This window comes from Lepisosteus oculatus, chromosome 7 (assembly GCF_040954835.1).
Source record: "Lepisosteus oculatus isolate fLepOcu1 chromosome 7, fLepOcu1.hap2, whole genome shotgun sequence".
In the NCBI taxonomy this organism is placed as follows: Eukaryota; Metazoa; Chordata; class Actinopteri; order Semionotiformes; family Lepisosteidae; genus Lepisosteus; species Lepisosteus oculatus.
In genome coordinates this window covers 54,031,695-54,044,355 of record NC_090702.1, presented here as the reverse complement: position 1 = coordinate 54,044,355, position 12,661 = coordinate 54,031,695, and the positions used below count along the sequence as shown (strand labels likewise).

At 41.2% G+C, this 12,661-nt stretch overlaps 1 protein-coding gene across 1 annotated transcript in view; it reads right to left on the bottom strand.

Annotated features, from left to right (window-relative positions):
* The window catches only part of pkp2 (plakophilin 2), a 31,497-nt gene that overhangs the window by 16,789 nt on the left and 2,047 nt on the right, over window positions 1-12,661 (bottom strand). Inside the window, exons 2-6 of the mRNA XM_069192776.1 lie at window positions 10,026-10,108; window positions 7,050-7,762; window positions 5,694-5,832; window positions 3,820-4,027; window positions 97-274 (exon numbers count right to left, since the gene is read on the bottom strand). Coding sequence (XP_069048877.1) covers window positions 97-274; window positions 3,820-4,027; window positions 5,694-5,832; window positions 7,050-7,762; window positions 10,026-10,108 — 1,321 coding nt within the window. The remainder of the gene's footprint in view (window positions 1-96; window positions 275-3,819; window positions 4,028-5,693; window positions 5,833-7,049; window positions 7,763-10,025; window positions 10,109-12,661) is intronic.

Here is a 12,661-nt window from a genome sequence, read left to right as displayed (position 1 = left end):
AAAAGGCAGTGAAATTAGAGGCTTTTAGATCCAGCTAGATTCGTTGGCCATGGGGTTATCTAAGGTCATCACAGCGCATACTTAGAGGTTACATACCGCAGACAGCCAGTAGCATTGTAGAAAAGGTCTGGATCCACCAGCAGGTCTTCCTTTGGATAGTCTCCATCTGACAGCCCTGAGCACGGGATAATGATTGTGTCTGTGATAGTCTGGAGGGCCTCTTTGGCAAGATAATCTTTCAGGAGGTCATGGGAGGATAGGTTCCACAGCAAACCTGATAAAGAAAACAATTAATTATTATTGAAGTGTAAAATCCTATGCCACAGAAAAGAAAAATCCAAATGTGGACTGCTAGCATGCCCAAAACAAGGGGCACTAGGAAATCATCTAGGTACGTACAAGAGCCAACACACATTCATCATTGACCAGTGCAGTTTGATCTGAGCCTTACAGCTCTTAGTTTTTGGAAGATGAAACACAAACCAGAGGACATACCTTATATTTAATATAGCCAGTATGTACTATAAAAACACCAGACAAATGCCCTGTATTTAGTAATAATATATTTGAAAACTTCTTATCTCTCTCTTGGGGCACAGAACACACAGGAACACAGGTGGAAGTGGATTTAAAACAGGAGGCACTTTCTTACCCAGAGGATTGTGAGAATATGGAACAAGCTGCCCAGCCATGTTCTTAAAGCCCATACCCTGGCTTCTTTCAAGAAATGGCTGGATGAGATTCTTCATCAATTTACTACTTTGTGTTCTGTAGAGGCCCAAATAAGAGGACACTTTAGCCAGTGTAATGGTTAATGTCTTTAACCAGTGTAATGGTTACTGTTTGAATAGATGATAAAAAAATAAAACATGTCACAATCAGCTGGTGTTTGGTACAAGCTACCCAGTCATGCGGTCACAACTGGTCCCATTAGATCTTTCAATAATCCTCAGATCCAGTAGTTACTGCACTAGCAGGCCACGTTGGAGGATGGTCCCTCCTATCATACAAAGCCTGTTTATGTTCCTGTGTGTTCTGTGTCCCAAGAGAGAGATAAGACGTTTTCAAATATATTATTACTAGATACAGGGCATTTGTCTGGTGTTTTTATAGAGTACATGCTGGCTATGTTAAATATAAGGTATAACTCTAACTACCCATCTCTTAACTGAAAACTGATCTCCAGATGTGTTCTATAGGCAATGATACAGAAATCTTGTCCAATGATTCTTCAGTCACATTTCAATTCATTCCAGTTACTGAATGTTGGATTGACTAAATGGGCTGTATGGCCTCCTCTCTGTTCTCTTATCTTTCTTACATTCTCCAGTCTTGTTTTTAACTCTGTGTAATACTTAAGTAATCATAGACAATGGATGCATTACTAACTTGAGTATTCTGAAAGACTCAGAAAACCCAATAAAACTGTTGAGCATGACTGTATAGGTCTGACATGAACCCACAATCCTGATGCTTCTTGTTTTTTTCCACAAGGTTGAAGAGTGGGCATGTCTGAGTTTGAACATTGCAAGTAAGATTCCAATAGAGTTTTGTTATCATTCCTGCAACAAGGTCACTGTTTCTCCATTCCTGTGGTGAGCAGAGCAAGCCTTTTAACTAAATTCCCATGTGTCCCTTAGATAAAAGGCAGACCTGCATACCGAGAAGCACACAGTTCAGTTTCCGAGGATAATAAATCGGAATGGTGCTGGCTGAAAAAGGTTTTATGATTTTGTTACATTTCATGGAGCGCAGTATTGACATTGCTGTGTACTTTAGTAAGACAGAATGCAATCCCCTCAAAAAAGATCAGACAATGCTAAATTAAAAAAAAAATAACACAAATGTTCAACTTTATCAAACAATCATGTTTCACAGTCCTAATGGATTTACAGAGCACTTTTCAACCCAAAGGACCCCAGAGTACTTTAGTGCTTTAGATCCCCCCATTGACCCCCATTAGCCAGCAGCCATATCACTCTGCAACTCACAACTGGCAGCCCACTGAAACCCAGCAGGTGTGAGCCTGGTCAGTACCTGGATAAGAGACCTCCTGGGGAAAACTAAGGTTGCTGCTGGGAGAGGTGTTAGTGGGGCCAGCAGGGGGCGCTCACCCCGCGGTTCATGTGGGTCCTAATGCCCCAGTATAGTGATGGGGACACTATACTGTAAACAGGTGCCGTCCTTCGGATGAGACGTAAAACCGAGGTCCTGACTCTGTGGTCATTAAAAATCCCAGGGAGATTCTCGAAAAGAGCAGGGGTGTAACCCCAGCGTCCTGCCATTGGCCCTTACCAATCATGGCCTCCTAATAATCCCCCTCTATGAACTGGCTTCATCACTCTGCTCTCCTCCCCACTGATAGCTGATGTGTGGGGAGCGTTCTGGCGCACTATGGCCGCTGTCGCATCATCCAGGTGGGGCTGCACAGTGGTGGGGATGGAGGGGATCCCAATTACCTGTAAAGCGCTTTGAGTGGAGTGTCCAGAAAAGCGCTATATAAGTGTAAGCACATTATTATTGCACATTATTATTATTATTGAAGTGCAGCTCAGACCTGGGACACATGAGTCAGCCATTCTGCACCAGCATATTTGCTGGAGAAGTGGGAAAATACACCAGCTGTATTATTAAAGGACAACTTTAGGCCAGACTGTATAGCCCAGAGAGCCCACTGATAACACCTCTACTCTTCTGAACTGTGCCACACGATCCGAAACACTGAATATCTTGAATAGTTGTGGTTACTATGTTACAAAAAAATATATCATATCGCTGCTTTGAAATGAGTTCAGAGATGAGCAACTAGACACTACTAAACTACTAAATATCCAGGACAAGACCTGTTACAGCATGGAGTCCCCTGGTCACCATACTGGGGCAGTGGTTTAAAGATTCTGGTCGAAAGGGAAGATATTGAGTCTCAGTGCTGACCAGTCTCAGAGCCGACCAATCTCAGAGCTGACCTTTGGATGGCTTCTGAGATCCGACTAGACTTGAGGGTGCTAATGCTACTGTCAGCATTCCTGTGCAGCAGACAAACATCTGGTTATTGTAGGTTTTTTTTTTAATGTGGTCTCTTCAATGCAGGTTTTGTTTGCTGGGCATTACAATGCTTAGTGTAGATTAAGTACTTTACGTTGTGTTGACACAACACATTCTTAGAATGAGTTACTATAAAGAAAACACTGATACAGCTACTAATACTCATACAGGAGTAGAACAGAGGTTATCTTTTAGCTGCAATTCACATTTTTATAATGGGGTTTTCAGATAACGAGCGTTTTAAAAATATAATAACATTTGTTGATATATCATGTTTTTTGATATGGTATCATTAATATACATATTATCTGAGGCAGAAAGGTAAGGTCTTTAATCTATTTTTCATTCTTATCAACAATGTAAAGTATTATCCAAAAGTATAGTATAGTATATCATGGGGCATAAATGAAATGTTTTTTTTTTTCGTTTTCCCATAAGAGTTTTCATGAGGTTCACATGAATATACAATTTTCATGTAAAAACTCAATTTGTCTTTTTCCAGAAGTGAAGTAGTGAAGTGGGGCCCTAGATTCCAGCCCGTCACAGTGCACACCCTGCGAGTGTTAGAGGCAACAATTAACCGGGCCAGCACGTCTTGGAAAAAACAAGAGAAAACCCACACAAACACAGGGGGAACATGCAGACTTCAAACAGAAGTCTCTCCAGTCCAGAACCGAACCTCTCACTGAACCGTTATTTCGCCATGCTGGCCTGGGCTCAGCTCAAGCAACATCTGTCCTCTTAAAAATATCCAAGGAAAGCGGGGCGACTTACCAGTGATTTGCTTCTTGGTCTCTATGTCCCTGGTTCTCTTCAGGAGCCTGAGCAGGGCTGGAATGCCATCCTTGTCCTTCACCTCCATCTTGTTGTCATTGTTCTCGAACACAATGTTGCGAAGAGCTCCGCTGGCAGCCCTCTGGAGCTCCACGTTGTCGCACTCCAGGATTTTAATTAGTTTGGGAATGCCATGCATGTAAAACACCTGGCGAGACAAGGGCCCCATTATTAGTGGCTCCCGATCTAAACTGCATCGTGAGAGAAGGTGAGGTCCACATAGTATTGATAAGAAGAGCATCTAAAAACTTCAAAAAGAGCTATCGGATTTTTAATCTTTGTTGAAATGGGCAAGAAAGAAGATGAACAAGCTTTCACCCCATTTCCAGTCGCACTGTATTTGACTAAATATGCTCCTTTGTCAGGTTCTTTTGCACTTCAGTATGGAAGAATATCTAAATCTGCATGAAAACATTCAATCAGTTTGCTCTGTTAATCATTTTTATATCCCTGTATGTTCTACATCATATCTGGCATTTTTCTTTTCTCTTTCTTCAATAGCTCTTCACTCTCGTCTCCTTTCCTTTTGAATATTAAAAAGTCTTCTCAGCAAAAACAACTCTTTTGGTCACACTCTACCTGGTACTGACTGTTCGTCACCCATAATGACCTCTCAGTAGCTTCCAACACTCTTCCTCACAATCCACTGCCTGAAAACTCTCACTCTTCACTCTCTGAAACTCAGATTCCAGATTCCAGATTCCAGACACTCTCTGCAATGGTTGTCTTGCTCTCCAACTGCTCCTTCCAATTCTCATGGTGTGGTTCTCTCTCTTCAGCCTGCCTCCCTCTATCTACGGGTGTTCACCAGGTATCAGTAGCAGGACCCATTCTTTTTCATTCTCTTTACCTGCAATCTGCATTAGGAGCTTTTGTGTTAAATCCTTGATTTTTTGCTTTGCTGTCACCTGCACATTTCTTTCCCGACACTTATTTTTCTAAACAAAGTCTTCAACAATGCAAAACCTTGTTTCCTTTGCAGCTCTCCCCTACACTGCATGCCTCTTCAGCTCTTCCAGAGACCTGCCTATCCTTCTCTCTGCCTGGTGTCTTCTATGATAACCCTCTTCACTGGCTGGACTGCTCACTTTAAGATGCCTGTCCTTACCTATATCTTCTCTTCCTTTGTTACTCTTCCACCCCCAAACCCTTTCCTCTCCTTATACCCCTGAATTCCATAAACTCGTCTGATCTTCTGCTGGCTGCTTGGTTTTTCCTTTTCTTCAATTTCCTGCCTATTGCATTTGTTCCTCTCTTCTTCCCCTGTTGCTGAAACAGGATATCTGGAAAGATCAGGACTGCACCATGTCAGACTCCCTTCTTGAGCCTCCCCTAGTCTCAGTTCAAACTGTAATCTCTTGAATGGCTGTGATTTCTATACTTCTGCTGTGTTCATAGCTTTTATTTCACTAATTGTAAGCTCTACCTTTAAAGCCCATTCTTCATCCCTGTAGTTCAATACTGTTTGAATTCAGAATTTTCTGTGAACTATTCCAGCTTAAGACTGTCTTATTTCTGCCCAAAAGTTGTTTGCTCAAAAACTGCATTGTTAGAAGTTTTTAGTGTGCTTTCTGTCTTATTAGCCAATAAATATTTTTGCCTGCGTGATTAGCTATAAATAAATCTTCAGATGCAATGCAATTGGTATTTTTGAAAGAAGATGACAATGGCAAACATTCTTATAGACTTTATTAAGATTATAGATGTATGCACACATTTCAAATTTGCATTTTGTGACATACCTCTTGAAAAGCAGCTAGAATACACTTGTAAGAACATGCCTATGAGAAACACACAAACACAAAATATCTTACCACTTTCTTAGCTTCACTGCTTAAGAAGCACTGATGTTGGATGACGTTGGCAGCAGAAATCTGCATCTCTATGCTTCTATGAGTGAGAAGATTCACTGCTTTATCCACTGTCAACTCAGTTATCTGTCCCTCTGCCTTCCTATGAGAAACCAGAAATTATTTAAAGTTTGGAATATTCTCAAATAATTATCCACAATGAAAAAGAGATCATTTTGATTCTTAACATACAGTATGCCAACATAAGACATAAGAATCTGTCTGAACTATATTTCCCAGAAGGTAATAGGGAATGACCTGCTGTCCTCAGTCACCTGACTTCTTGGAGAAAAACAATTGGTTGGCTGACACTTAAAACCAGTGAGTGGAAGAGGTCACGGGAGCTAGCAGATCCCGGATTTGTGTTGCACCATAACTGAAGGAGCAGAAGAAAGCGATCATCCAGGGGGCTTAAAAGTGGGAGTGTTTGGAATTCCCTGAGTCTAACTCTTTAAAAAAAAACAAGTTTATGAGAGAAGTGGTTTATGACTGAAACCAGCTTAGCTTCCCTGCTGTACTTTAGAGAAGTACTGAAGACGTCTAGTTAGACGTTCATGGAAGAGCTTAAGTTATATTTTGTGTTCTTGATTCATATTGTCTCACAGACTTTACATAAAGAGCACTTATGTTTATCTTATGGCTATGTGAGTGTGTCTGTTTTGCCTACTCCTTATTCAAAGATCCTATTACTGCCCAGGCATATCAAATAATAGGGCTTTGTCCCCCATAAAACAACACTCACCATATACTGCGCTGAAACAGAACTGAGAGTAAAAGGTCATGTGGTAAAACCTAATTTAATGAGTAATTTATAATAAACACCTTAACACCTTACAGGCTACATTTAATTGTTATAAACTGTATTAAAAATATTTGCAAAAGCAGATATCTCTTGCAGAACAGATCAGATAGAATGGAAAGAATAGATTTAAATAAGAAATTGAGGATTTAAACAAAGGCAAAGGTTCAGATCTGCAGGAGAACGTAAGGAAGGCCAATGAAGAGAAGCCATTAGGCCCTTCTAGCCCATTCAATAGTAATGAATTGTTCATCCAGCCGTTTCTCAAATGAAACATTTCGAGTCGGCCACAACAGTCTGCAACATACTCCCACGACCCTTTGGGGAAAACGTGCCTGTTTTTAAATGTGATCAGTTTTAAACGCACGTTCACATACTTTCCACTTGTACCCTCTAGGTGGTGCAGTGCAAAATCTGTATGGAAACTCCTGGCATCACACCTGAAACCCAATACTACAAAAAAATGCTGTAGATGTTTTTTTATACATAATGCTCACTGCAGGACAGTTCAAGAAACCTACTGCGCCTTCACTTCGCTGACAGATCTCCTCAGGATCTCGGCTCCGGTGGCTCTTTCCTGAGCGGCAGCTGCGCTCCTGGCGTTCCCATCGAGCTCCATGCTGATCAGCGAGGAGGGGCCGGAGCCGCGGTTGGTACTCCGCCGCTGGCTGCTCTCCCGCTGGACGAAGGTTTGCTTCCACGTGCTCTGATGGGCGTGGAGCGCGGATCCGTGGCGCCAGTGCTGCCGCATGCTGGCTCCCGGCCTGGCCACCTCCAGGACGTTGGGAATGCTGTGGCTGGTGCCGGGCCTCTGGCTCTCGGCCGCCACGGAGAAATTGGGCAGGAAGACCCCATCATCCGAGGGGGGACCGGGCCTCCCTCTCTGATACTGGCTCCTGCTGAGGTGCTTGGCCCGGGCCATGCTGGGCTTCCGGCTGCTCAGTATTTCCGAATGGGCGTAGTAGCGCTGAGCAGCGCCCACGGATTGCGCTCGGTTCAGTTCGGATGTGCGGTTCAGGAACACCTGGTTCGCCGGCAGCGTGTGCACCCCCCCGTGCCCCATCCTGTAGTGGAGGCTCGACTGGGTGAACCGGGAATGCGGCACTTCTGGGCTGGACTGCGGCGAAACCTCCACTCTCATGAACGGCCGCGTCGTGCCCTCTTTCAGCATCTGGCCGGAGGAACACGCTCTTCCAGTACTGAAGCCATTCTCATAGCCCACAGTGGAACGTAGCTGCAAAACGTGCATTTGTGTTACAAAAATGTAAGTACACTTGCAGTACACTAAACTGGCAGTCACAAGAGCAACTCATTAATATTACTACTTTTTTTCGTCTTTTGTCATTCTGTAAAGCGCTTTGAGAAGCAACCTTTAAAGGCGCCATCTAAAATAAAGTTTATAATTATTATTATTGTTATCATCAGTCTAGGAATGCGTCTTAATAAGTGTTAAATAAGAGGAATGACACGACATTGACGTTGCATCAGCAGAATATAGTAGTAACAGATTTATTAAAGGATATTTTTTAGCCAAAAGGGACCCTGGATGGTTTTGAAGTAGTCTTATTTAATACTATGACACTCTAAGGCCCACTGAGATGTCATGCAGACAAGCACATAGAGCACCGGAATAAATATTGTCCTAACTTTGTACAGAACTGAAATCTATAGTAAACAGCCAGCAGCCATATCACCCTGCTGAAGCTCAGCAGGTGTGAGCCTGGTCAGTACCTGGGTGGGAGACCTCCTGAGAAAACTAAGGTTGCTGCTGGAAGTGGTGTTAGTGGGGCCAGTAGGGGGCGCTCACCCTGCGGTCTGTGTGGATCCTAATGTCCCTGTATAGTGACAGGGACACAGTAAAAAGGCACCATCCTTCAGATGAGACCGAGGTCCTGACTCTCTGTGGTCATTCAAAATCCCAGGGTGTTTCTCGACAAGAGTAGGGGTGTCACCCCGGCGTCTGGGTTTGCTCAAATTGTGACACAAAAGCAGTCATTTGCTTAGCAACTGCAAGCAAATGAGAAACTATAGAAATTATGATGAGTTTATCTGAGTTGGTTGGCAGGTTGCTCTTTTTTGCAAAACTTAAAGGTATCTAAAAAGCACGTCGCCTTGTATGTGTCGGTTTAATGAAAATATTTACTTTTAATATACAGTAGTAGCTGAATTTGCTTGGTCTAAAGCATGTTTACAATGTGATAGGGCTGCTTTCGTATCATTAGACGTTTTGTTGCCTTGTGGTGAATCACAATGGCAGCAAACAGACAGAAACCTTGTCTCTTGTGATGTAAGCTGGAGACAGCTCTTTCGTGAAAGAAATTAAAGATGGGTAGGTATTAAGAAACCAGGCAGGCCAGGCAGACTGGATTTTCACGCACAAGATTCTTCTTACGTATTTCAAACATCTCCCAATTTATTGCATTTTGGAACTGGATTAGAAAGCTGACTTTGTTTGTCCTTTCCAAACACGCACAAGTCCGAGCTCCACATTCCCGTCAGTGCCAGTGAGGAATATTTTCACACCAAGAGCACTCAGCCTGGTGCTATGGTGTAGCAGGCTCCTAGTATATCTTCCAGCATACTAACAAAATTGTTGCAATGCCTTTCTGAAGAGATTAGCATTACTATTTGTTAGCAACAGCTTCACGAAGCCTTTACGACTGTGAGACTGTCTTCTCTGGTCCATATCACTAAGGGCAAAAATCCAGCAAAGAACCTGACAGCACAGTGTTCATTGTCTGGTGACATGTTGCTAAATATGGCTGTCTCAACAGCTTTCCTTACTTAATACTGTGTTAAATAATCAGGGCCATTACTCATCATCTGAGCACCTGAAGGAAAAATTTCATCCCTGCAATTTTAATGGCGTTTTAAGAGGATGCAAATAAGGGATTTAACTCACCTGAGACCCAAAAATTAAATCATGAATTACAACATGATTGTGAAGCTAAGATAAAAGGGCGATACTCATTTCCTACGGTCGGTACTTATATTGAAATGAAAATAACTTCCTCGTGTTTGCTGTGCAATTGTTTCTGAAAAATACAAAAACTGTCACAGGACATCTTGATGTCCTTTACAAAATGAATGTAGACTAACTAGCACGAGTTATGTGCATATCACATTTGTGAAAAACACATTTGCATATGCAGCATTCAGAAAAACTGTTTGCATAGTTTTACTTCCATTAGGGATCCTGCTGAAAGATGAGTCATCTTTGTTAACATGGGTGTAATTCAGTCTTGCAGTTGTATAAAGTTTGGAAATGAAGGCAGATGATTTCAAATGGACTAAAAACTGTTAATATTAATAAATGTAGACAAGGCGAGAGACACCTGGTTAACTCAAATCTGCAGTTCATAGTTATTAGTATACATAGGCTACAGTCAAAGCTGCGATAAGAACAAAAAAACTTTTTCTTCCGAAAAAATGTTCACCACATTAAATTCTCTATGTTCACGTAGGCAAAGACAATGATAAAAACTTTTGATCGGTACCTTCTCTGATTTGGTTAGTGATTCCTTTTCATACTCGGATCTGGAACGGTTTTCTGAGAAACTGCTGGATTGTTGAAGAGACCCTGCAATTAAAGATTTCATATCAAAACCACATTAAAAAAATACATGAGTAATACAGTATATTTGGCTACTGAGCAAATCTGAAGAATCTTTACGGGTTTTCATGCTACAGTAGTGCTACACAAACCAATATTTATAAGACGTGTAGGGGGAAATATAATATTTATATTTGAGAATCACCGGACTGGGGTATAGGAACTTGCCTCAGTACAGTAACTGTTATCTGTAGCTGCTTATCACTTTCAATTCGCAACTTTCATTTCAGCAAGACTATCAAACAATGTTTACCGGCTATTTTCATTAAGATCAATACTATACTAACACTTCCTGTACTACTGTAATAAAACACATCGTTTTCAGCCCTCATAAAATTTGCAATTTATTTCTAATGAACAAAACGCTACTGTTGTATTTTATTTGCTCCAGGAACACACTTCAGTGCAGACTGTCAGGAAGCTGTTTTAAAAAAAAAATCTACAATCTTTACTTTTTATGCTTAGTCCTTGAGACTGAAAAGTAAGCAAATTGTAGTAAGGATTAGTATTTCTTAGACTTTCTTTAGACTACATACTTCAGCTGCTACATTAATAAAAACCTGCAACCAATGTCTGTCCAGTAAGGAGTGACAAGTGATTAAGATATTTTCTTATTAAGAAATTAACTCAACAAATAAAAAACAGGAATACAATGAACTGCACATGGTAGGTGCATGAATCTACAACAAACTCGCAAAATTTAATAGGATGATTTACCTTTTCTTTTACGAGATCCACATTAGACAAGGGACTTGGGAGATTACTGGCTTTTTAAGATCAAAATCTTTATTTTTTCCCTTAAATTCCCAGAGACATTTGATTCAGGTAAGGCACAAATTTCAACATTAAGCTACATGTTCTACAATCTGAGCTAAATAGAAACGACTTGTCTTTTGGATTGGTGTTAACCACATCATTATTAAGATCCATGACGCATACATAACAAATACCACATAAAATACAATACAAACCTAGGGATAATGCATGCAGTACTGTATATGATTTTATTATAATTCATTCATGATGCCAGTGCATCACCAAAGAGAGCTTGTTTTGTTTTACTTCGTTTAAACTCACAGGTTTGGGGTTTTGTCTTTTAAATGTTCTTGGTAGAATTCCTGGCTCATCAGTTCTACTCCTGGAAGGATTAAAAGAAGATCATGGTCTTCTAGCCAGCACGTGAAGATCAGGGAAAAGTTAAAAATGTTTTTGAACTTTGAACAGTAAGTTCAATTCAGCCTCAAGTCACTCCAAGGGCTTGCAGGCTTGCAGGCAGACATCCCTGCCCAGGAGCTCACAGCAGCAATTTTCCAGCCATCCATTATCTAACTGCTTTTTTCAACACAGGGTCGGAAAGCAATGGGGTGCGCAAGGCAGGGTAGAACCAGGACAGGACCCTTGGATTAATCCTATACACCGAGTTGCGAATTAAGAACAGTTCCGAAAAAACTCTGAACATTCCATTCTTGGAATGGCATATAAATACAGGGATGAAAGGTGAGGAAACTCTCTTTTGCTGTCGCCAGGTGTCGATTGCCTGGGCCTAAACGGCCTGGCTGTCCACCAGGCATCCTCATAAAGAGCTGCTCCAGGAGCCAAGAGGAGGAGGAACAAAAAACAGATGTAGGAAACTCTTTACAAATGAAAGAGAAAAACAAATGTGAGGTGGAAGTCACTATGGATTGGCACAGACCTCACCAATAACATATCCAATCAGGCTTAAGAAAAGAAGATGTGGAACAGCACACAGACGAGGTTATCACCACAACTAAATGATGAGCGCGCTACCCGAGGCTTTGTCCAGGGCACGCCTTGATGGACAGACAAGAATCTGTCTGAACCACAGCTGAGCAACTTGACACAGAACGGGGGAATGAAAAGACAGAAAACCAACAAACACAATAATGAAAAATTATTGCAAATCCACAACAGGTACAACATGAGAGGATATGAACACGAAAGTACAAGAGAATAAATCAAAACAAAATGCTTCACGATCTATAAAAAAATATAGATATTGTTACATAATTCTGTAATTGGTCTTGAAAAGTTTGAGTAAAGGATTGGAAAAAATTAACAACATCCAATACAGAATTAAAAACAAAAACAGCAATAATGGAAAACATGGAAAAGGAGTACCCAAATAATAGTAAATTAGTATAATATAGTACTTAGCTAAAAAAATCGACAATCCTGCACATTGATGATTCGGAACAGGCAAGTTAGCAATCCCTTAACAAAATGTATTTATAAAGATGTGAAAGAACTCAAGTGAGCTAAGACAGACATCTGTCACCAAAACAACACTGTAAAAATCTGTATATGGTAAACAGCCTGAGGATTATAGAACAGCCAGACCTCCATTTCCTTACCCTAAAAGCCTCCGTGAAATCTATACTGTAACACTGCAGTATACAGTATGTGATCTGCAGTTCTTCATCTATCACAAAAAGAAAGCATCGACTGGAATCACTTACTGTACCTAGTTTTAGGTACACATTCGATGATCTATGAATCAAA